General features: G+C 41.5%; 1 protein-coding gene across 1 annotated transcript in view; it reads right to left on the reverse strand.

The window, feature by feature from the left end:
- The window catches only part of mctp2a (multiple C2 domains, transmembrane 2a), a 151,596-nt gene that overhangs the window by 130,385 nt on the left and 11,211 nt on the right, over positions 1-10,000 (reverse strand). The window contains exon 2 of the mRNA XM_072435032.1: positions 3,893-3,952. Coding sequence (XP_072291133.1) covers positions 3,893-3,952 — 60 coding nt within the window. The remainder of the gene's footprint in view (positions 1-3,892; positions 3,953-10,000) is intronic.

Below are 10,000 nucleotides of genomic sequence, written 5' to 3' on the forward strand. Positions count from 1 at the left end.
AGATGAAACGATTACGTCGTTAATATACAGGTTTTTTGCCACAGTTGCACATAAATTTGGGATAATTTGAAAAAGCCAGGTTTAAATGTGTTGCTTCAATTTGTTGAAATATTACATACAAAAACTTTCACAGATGGGAATTGGGTTTTTTTTAAGTTAGCATTTGAGTAAAATGGAACTTACTGATCATTTAGATATCACTAAATCCTTCTGTACCAAATCATGCAAAATCTTGTTCAGCCCAAGTCTGTAAAGTGTGGTGTGTGTACGTGCTACTTTTAAATGTACAATGTCCTGTCTAAACCTGTGGATGTTTATTTCAATGAAATAAAAAACAAGTCTAGGAGTGTTGTTCTGGCTGTTTCTCGTCATTCACTGGAGCAAATACTGCAATCGCCCTATTTTATTTCTTTGATTTTATTGACCTTTGTTTGATCAGAATCGTCCCACTGAGATGTAGTACCTCTTTTTACAGGGGAGTCCTGGCCCCGGGGGGGAGGAGCCTATTGTACATGTTTTAGTGGGCGGGTAAACCGGAGCATCCGGAGGAAACCTACGCAGGCACGGGGAGAACATGCAAAGCACCAGAACTCTATTTGTTTATTAAACCAATAGACTTTATCCCATCGTAATAGAACAATAATAATGGTAAATATAGCCGCAAGCGGCAATGATCGGCCCTCGCCACGCCGCACATCTTTCACATCTTCTCCCTCTTTGTTTTACCATTCAAAAAGCAATTTTATTTTGAATTGTTAGTGACTCTTTGAATAAAAATGTGGATACCTTTTGATGGTCCACCCCTGAAGATGAGTCTCACCAAATTTCACGTTGATAGGGCTGATGCCCTAAGAGGAGTTTGTGAAAGTCTAAACATGTTCTGGCGATTTCCCCATTGGAATAACATGGGAGGTTTTGATCATCGCTACGGCAACGCCATAACAATTATGACATGGGTCTCATTGACTTTTTTTGATGGGGCCAAAATTGAATTTTGTGTCAAATTTCGTAAAATGTCGCAAGACTAAACATTTAACCTCCATATAAAATCTGTAGGGGGCGCTGTGGCGCCAAATGAATTTCACTTCAAATAGATTCAGGGCAAAGAGTTTAACAACTGATTCTAATTTGACGCAATTTGGACTTTATCTGTGCAAACGGCAGCAAATTGAAAATTTGGGAAATTTCAGTTTGTGGCTTCGCCGCACAGAGACCGTGACAGGGTCAATGTCATTTGGATAACTTTTGATGTCCCACTCCTCAGTAGCATTTTCACCAAATTTCAGCTTTTTAGGGCCAACGCCCTGGGAGGAGTTCGTAAAAGTACGACGTTTGGAAAAACTCCCGAGTCATGCTTAGCGTACGGCGTTGCCGTAACAATAATTTTTACTTCGTCACCATCTAACTCTGCGCCAAATTTCACGATTCTACGATCAGATTTTTCTCTCAATGCATTTTTGGTACATTAGGGGGCGCTGATGCGGCAATTTTTAAAATTTTAGAAAAGGGAAATAGCCAGAATGTAGAAATGTAGAGAGGCACGATTTTTAGAGGTGTGCAAATTTTTGTGACTTTTTGTCAATGTTCACTGGGTGAAAAATAGGGGGGTTGGTCCCGAGAAGAAGAAGAAGAAGAAGAAGAAGAAGAAGAAGAAGAAGAATATTCTGATGCAAAAACAATGTTTCCCATTTTTCAAATATCATAAACTACACATTTTCGGAAAGCGCTCGCGCTTTCCTACCTCATGGTGTGGGTCCCTGATACTTTTGGTAATTTTGAGTGGGCTCCGCCCACTTTGTGTTTTTGGCTCTCTATACAGTAATAATGTTCAATTTTTGCATTACATGTTTATATGCACGGAACATGCAAGAGATGGGGAACGTATTCGTGAGCTACTTAGAGCAAATGAGTGCTTTATATTGCGTTTAGTTAGTAGCTCGTTTAGTGCGCACTTTTGCACGGGCTTCGCCCGTTTACAACGGTAATGTTCCATTTTCCTACTACTAATTAGTATGCACGGGGCGTGCATGAGTGAAGGAGTGCGTTAGTGAGTGTTTGGAAGTGGGCGAGGGCTTCACGCTCGATTTCGTGCGGAACTAATAGGCCTCTCGCCAGCTTGTGGCGCTCAGGCCTAACAATACAAATATGAGTTGGCTCCATAAAGAATAGTGGAAATTAGAAATAGTTTTTATTATTAATCTTAATTTAGTATGAAATATATTGTAGTAGATCGTATCATTCACAGAGTGTGGACTCGTGTTAAATACGATCAAACGATCAGCTGTTGCTCTCTGTTCGCCGCACAGTTCTTCTCCTTAAATGCTTTTAAATCCAATGCAAATCTTTTTAAAAACCTGGGTTATTTTAATGTTTGTTGTGTGTTTGTATTATATATATTGTATTGTATAAAGAGGTTTTTAATCTCAAAGGGAATCTCCTGGTTGAATAAAATAGCGATAAAGAAGAATATGTATAAGAGTAAATGCATATGTACATTTAATTGAATGGTTTTAAATATAGAAAAGAAGCTTTATTGACTTTATCTGGACTGCACTGCACGAGGTACTTCTCGTAATCAGGTTATGTACTGCTCACCACGGTACATCCTCATATTTGTTGTTAGACATGTATAAAGGACTCCAGGCTTAAGGTGAGGATCGTGAGGATTTTGTTTGACTGAATAAATATTAAGAAGTATAAATATGGATGTGTATTTACTCCTTTGTTACAAGGCAATACTATGGTTATAATACAGGGATGTCACGATTATTCAGTCCATCGCACGATCTAATTGTGATTATTTACGTCACAATATACAGTCATTGTAAAAACTGATCATTGTGTATTTTATGACTTGGTTTACGGATTTTTAAATGAAATATATTGAATAGGCGAAATATAAATATAATTTCAATTTCAAAAGATTTTTTCTTCCGGGTTTTCCCAAAAGGCACCACGTGAGGAGGGGGGGGGGGGGGGGGGGGCGCGGGGGGCAGGAGCGTGTAACTGTAGATTTAGCGTGTTTTGCATTGGTAGAACTGACTCTTCTAAGTGTACACCTTAAGTCACGGCAAAACGCGCTGGAGAAAATGTGGCAAACGGGTTTAAAATGTGTATTTGCGATATAAAGGAGTTTGCGATGCGCGTCACAGTCACGGAAACGGGCGCTCGTGTCTTCACATGCTCCTCCTCCCGGGACCGAGCACAGGGGCGGAGCCGCCCCGTCCCACAGACTCCAGCAGGATTTTGACGAAAAATTGCTTCACGCGCTCTTATCTTTTGACTTAATACCGCTATTTATATTTCATTTAAAGCTATTTTGCGTTGACGGCGCTACTTTATAAAAAAAAAAAATGATAATAATTTATTTTATTTATATTGTAGAAAACAATATAAGTGCGGCAGATCCGTAAACCAAGTAATAAAATAACTAAGGCCTATTTAAGAAGGGAAATTAGGTAAAGTTATTTCAAAAGTGGCTGTTTCGATAACAATAACTACTACTTTTGCATTCAGAATGTCTGATTTCAGAAAGCCACTCACATATTATGGGAACAGTAATGGAATATAATTATAGAAAATTCAGAATTTAACTTTTCTTTTATATTTATACTACCGGTAATTGTCATATTGTGATGTATTTTTTCACAGTAACTGTAGCACCGAAGTTCGATATTGTGTCATCTCTGGTGTAATGAATATTATATTATATATTCAACATAAGTATACTGCCTCCCGGGGGCGTGGCCTGTATCAGACCTGGTCACTCCAGAGAAACTATGTCTTTCTGTGGAACATTCCAGGCAAACCAGAAGCATCTCCATGGAGCCGAGAAAGTGGCTAAAAGTTACACAGTGCATCTTTAAGTAGCAAGTATTCCCAAGTTACTTACTGAATTATCCTGCATTTCAGGCCCGTTGTCTTCACTGAAGTCAAATGGTTCACTGGACGGCTACAACAAAAGTGCAATATACCATTATCAACTTCAGAAGAGGTCAAACACAGTACAGAGTCAAAGTATTTAGAATGACTATATTGAAAGTCATAGTGAGGGAGTGTGTATTCTGGATCCCAGACAACTACCCTTCAGTGAAATGATATGAATGTTTTTATCTTTCTTTCTGTATGTAACTTGCAGGACAGGTTTTGTCTGGTTCTACCACTTGAAAACATCTCCACTACAGACGACTCAGACGATGGGGCGTGGCCCAGTCCTCTTTGTGACCTCAGGGTTTGATCATCTCGTAAGTCAAACTAGTAAAGCTCCGTCTTCTCTTTGTTTTGTTCTTAAACTCTGCCAAAAGTGTCCCACAGACGAAGCTAGCCCATCAACAAATGTTCAAGTTGAAGACATTGGAGCGCCATCTGGTGGCCACTCCAGTCATTCAAGACTTCTGAACATATAAACCCGAAACCACACGCCATCTGAATGGACACGTTTTTTCTGTACTCACAACAATACTCTTTATTAACCTATAGAATGTTTGATACAATTATAGCCTTAAAATGATGTTGTTTGTACTTATTTTATGCAATTTAATATGAGCTAATATTAAATTGTCTGTATAATCCATAATTCGTCCAGGAGCGTTCCATTTTAGAAAAATATTCAGTTGTAGTCATCTGGACTCGTTTGGACTCTCGTCCAAGAGTCAAGACCGATGACAGAGGGGACAGTTCCTGCTCCTGATTTGCAGATTGAGAATGACTGAGTCCAGATGAAACAACTGGGGGTGATTGAAACAGAAAGCTGTATCATACAGCTTTCAGAGGCAACTGTTGTTGTGATTTTGGGCCTTACAAAAATAAATTGATTTGATTTGATTTGATCATTTGTCACACACATGAACTAAGGAAATGCAACATACAGCGATAGCGTCATATGCTGTAATGAACACTCGATAATTAAAATATAACCATTAGTCCATTTGGAGAAAAGTGTGATAAGATTGTAGTAGGAACGTTTATGTGAAATGATGAACCAGTCAACAAACACTTCCCGGCCTGAATTGTGACCTCTGACCAGCATGTGGCTCCTTCAAGGTGAAATCACAGTCAGAATATAACTAATACTAGAACAAAGGACAAAAGGAACAAGATCAAACAGATCCACGCAGATGGTCTCCAATAAACAGTTCAGAAATGACAATCTCTTCATCATCTCTGAAAGCAGTGTGGATTACCATATGCCTACAACAAATACAAATAAAGTTTGTCAATCACTGTATTTGTAATAATGCTGTATTTTCTTCTCAAGGGATTGGGTGCAGTGTATTTACGAGTAAGTTCTGTTGCATGAAGTTTCCTTTCTTAAATGAAGCCCTGATGTGGTTCAAAATGCAGCAGCAAGATTACTAACAGGAACTAAAAGAAGAGAGCACATTACGCCGGTGCTGGAGTCTCTTCACTGGCTCCCCGTCGAGTTTAGAATCAAATTTAAACTCCTCCTCTTGACTTACAAAGCCATAAATGACATGGCCCCATCCTACCTCAAAGATGCTATAGAACCATATCATCCAAACAGAGCTCTTTGCTCTCAGAATGCTGACCTTCTGGTGGTGCCAAGTCTCTAAAAGTACTGTAGGAGGTAGAGCCTTCTGGTGGTGCCAAGAGTCTCTAAAAGCACAGTAGGAGGTAGAGCCTTCTGGTGGTCCCAAGAGTCTCTAAAAGCACAGTAGGAGGTAGAGCTCCTGTGTTATGGAATCAGCTTTGTCCATGTTAAAGAGGCCGACACAGTCTCTTCATTTAAGTCCAGGGTTAAAACGTTCCTCTTTGAAATGACTTATGGTCAGGCCAGTTAGGAACAGAAATATAAAGCTGCAGTTTCAGTTACGCTGCCCCAGGAGCAACTCTGGGGGAATTATGGCAGCTTGAGCTCTATCAACAATATCTAATTTGACTTTCAAATCTGTTCATTGCCTTTCCTTCTTCTTTTCCCACATCCGACCGGGAGTGGAACAGGCACATCGAGGACCTGTGGCCCCAGATGATCCTCGAGAAGTGGTCTCTACTCCATATGAACGGTTCTTTACTGATTCTCCTCCTGAAGAACTGGTTCTCTTCCTGAAGAACTGGTTCTCCTCCTGAAGAACTGGTTCTCTTCCTGAAGAACTGGTTCTCTTCCTGAAGAACTGGTTCTCCTTCTGAGTGGCTCCACCTCCACTGTCTCGCGTCCGTCTGAGGGAGTCAGATCTCTCCTTCACTCTGGAACTCCTCCTGGTTTATACTTTTTCCCAAAGAGGTTTCGTAGTTTTTCCTGGCCGAGTAGGAGGGTCTAAGGCAGTGGTTCTTAACCCTCGATCGAACCCCAGGAGTCAGTGAGTCAGCCCCAGGGGTTCGGCGGAGGTCAAAACACACATCAGACTCAAATGATTCGTGACACGCCCCTCTTGTCTGCAGGGAATTTGGTGCTCAGTAGTCGACTTGTGACGTCGTGATGTACGTCCTGTGATTTCTTTCTTATTTTTTAGACTGAATCAAAGACCTTTCTGGGCAAAGTGTTTGTATGGCTTGGGTCTTGTTTTGCCGATGGTATTACTCGTGTACTTTAATTGATGATAAATAACTCCCACGGGACTCCAATGTAAAAAATTGTTAATAAAGTTTAATCCACAGTTTTGTGACATTTCTAACAGAAGTACCGTATTTTCCGCACTATAAGGCGCACGTAAAAGTCTTTAACGTCCTCAAAAGCCGTCCGTGCCCTTAATATATGGTTTATTACTGGTTGTGCTTACTGACCGTGAAGATATCTTGTGTGATACACGGTGTATGAAGAAGATTTGAGACACGAGATGCCGATGCGCGACTAGAGTTACAGTACTCCGGAACCGGAAGTCCCAACAACATGTGTGCAAAGCATTCTGGGAACAGTAGTCTACTGCTACACGCGGCACACGCGACACTTTGTCAAAACGTAAACAACATTTTCAGCCAGGCACAACGCAGACACCTACCGGTGATGGCCCAAGATGGCTCCTGCCAAGAGACCATTGGATCTGTTATATTATGCGCTTACGGGCTAAATGATCAGTCAACTGTGGGAATCAAAAGGCCGGAATCATCACTGAACTGCCGCGTGGGTCCGAGATGCGGGATCACATGACCAAAGAGGTTTGAGCACGAAGCACTATCGGCGCTTTGGCTGCTTTTACCATTCTGCGCCCCAGCAGACGTTAAACCGGGACACACGGGACAAAGTCCGTGCAAAACCAGGACAAATGCACCGGGACATGGGACGTAAACAGTCCCAGGTAAATCAGGACATCTGGTCATAGCTGTGCGGGATGTACTTCAGCTGCATTTGAAGGATTTGATGACGAGGAATGAACTGAAAAAGTGAGTTTATTGTGTTGTATTTTACGTGTTGCAACTGAACGAGGCTGGGAGTTGTTGTGGATATGCTAACGTGTCTGTTAGCGATAGCAGAGTGTGTTCTGTGTTTGTATTTTAGTGTTTACAAGTGATCTTGACTGAGAATTGATTTGGATATGCTAACGTGTCTGTTAGCGATAGCAGAGTGTGTTTTGATGAACAATGTTGATCTGAATGAGTTGAACGTGTTTCATAAAGCTCAACTGACTCTGACTTATCGTCTGTTTTGTTTATCTTATGCACTTTATGTATGGACCAGTACACATGCTACACATGCTACACATGCTACACATGGTCCACATGCTACACATGCTACACATGCTACACATGCTACACATGCTACACATGGTACACACATGGTCCACATGCTACACATGGTCCACATGCTACACATGCTACACATGGTCCACATGCTACACATGCTACACATGCTACACATGCTACACATGCTACACATGGTACACACATGGTCCACATGCTACACATGGTCCACATGCTACACATGCTACACATGCTACACATGGTACACACATGGTCCACATGCTACACATGGTCCACATGCTACACATGGTCCACATGCTACACATGCTACACATGGTCCACATGCTACACATGCTACACATGGTACACATGGTCCACATGCTACACATGCTACACATGGTACACACATGGTACACATGCTACACATGGTCCACATGCTACACATGCTACACATGCTACACATGCTACACATGCTACACATGCTACACATGGTCCACATGGTACACATGCTACACATGGTACACATGGTCCACATGGTACACATGCTACACATGGTACACATGGTACACATGCTACACATGGTACACATGGTCCACATGCTACACATGCTACACATGCTACACATGGTACACACATGCTACACATGCTACACATGGTACACATGGTACACATGGTACACATGCTACACATGCTACACATGGTACACATGCTACACATGCTACACACGGTACACATGCTACACATGGTACACATGCTACACATGCTACACATGGTACACACATGGTCCACATGGTACACACATGGTCCACATGCTACACATGCTACACATGGTACACATGCTACACATGATACACATGCTACACATGGTACACATGGTACACACATGCTACACATGGTACACATGGTACACATGCTACACATGGTACACATGGTACACATGCTACACATGCTACACATGGTACACATGCTACACATGGTACACACATGGTCCACATGCTACACATGGTACACACATGCTACACATGGTACACACATGCTACACATGGTACACATGGTACACATGGTACACAGAGAGCTGATGGTGCGCTTAATAATCCGGTGCGCTTTTCGTGCGCAAAATACGGTAATCAAATACAGCTATTCTCAAAAAATTGAATATTACGGTAAGAACACCATTTGGCTCTGTATTTTGCGCTGTGTCGGCGCTCGTTCCTTGCGTGTTCCTTAGCGCTGTCTTTCTTAAAGTGACAGTAACACATTTACGTCAGAGTAGGCAAAAGACTACAAATAAATTCTACAAATTGAACAAATGTAATCAAATGAATTTAGCTTATTTAAACAATCAAATTATTTAATCGTGAACAAAATATCAACACTGTGTAGATTTCCATACGAACGTATACATAAACTAAACTTGGCTCTCACAGTCTTGGTACCAGCTGCACTTAAAAGGGCCAAAAGGACCAGGGAAATCTGGAGTCTAACCTGTATCAAAACCCCTTTTGGGATAAGACCTGTCACCTGCCTGGCCCCAAGAGGGCAAAAAGGACCAGAGCCCCCAGAGTCTAGCCCAGGGGTGGGCAAACTATGGCATCCGGCCCGCAGGGCCTTTCAATCCGGCCCGCCAAGCTTGTCCAAGGCATCAGGCATCTGTCTGCACTTGTATCCTTAATAAATATGACGTGAAATGAATTAAATAATAGATTCGACAGAAATGACAGACAATGATCGCCTCTGGTCAGCCTCTGGGGCCATTTCCCTTGTCCTTTTCTATAACTACTATACTATAATATAATATATTTGCGAGCGATCCTTTTCGAGGATGCTGGACATAAAAATGAAGAAAAGGAACAGACTTTGTTGTGAAAATGACATGAGAGTGGCACTTGCCACGGTGAAGGTGCATTTCTGAACCGTCTCTGAACGGAAATAGCAGAAGTCACTGATTTGCAGTCAATATTCATGATTATGTTTTTGTTTTTGTGTGAAAATGTTGTTCTGTGAACACAGTGATGTTGATGCACGGTTCATTTTGTGCAACAGTAAAATATATACCTATGTTTTGAATTTGAAAAAATCATATTTTATCTTTCCAATAAAGAAGGGTTCATGAATGCGCTTCTGAAACTGGAGGGTTCAGTACCTCCAAAAAAGGTTAAGATCCACAGGTCTAAGGACAGAGGACCCTGGGACATTGTTGAGGCTGTTTTTCACTGTCGCCCTCCTGTTTCAAAAATAAATTAAATTGCTTTGAATCGGGTGTAATATTGACTTAAACTGGGCGTTTCTAACTGAAGCGAACATATAGACACGACTAAACTTGTATTACTCTTATTAGTACACACTCCTGAACTCTGACCTCTGT

Source organism: Eucyclogobius newberryi, unplaced genomic scaffold (genome assembly GCF_026437365.1).
Source record: "Eucyclogobius newberryi isolate DKJ021-1_F unplaced genomic scaffold, fEucNew1.0.hap1 SCAF_7, whole genome shotgun sequence".
NCBI classification, from domain to species: Eukaryota; Metazoa; Chordata; class Actinopteri; order Gobiiformes; family Gobiidae; genus Eucyclogobius; species Eucyclogobius newberryi.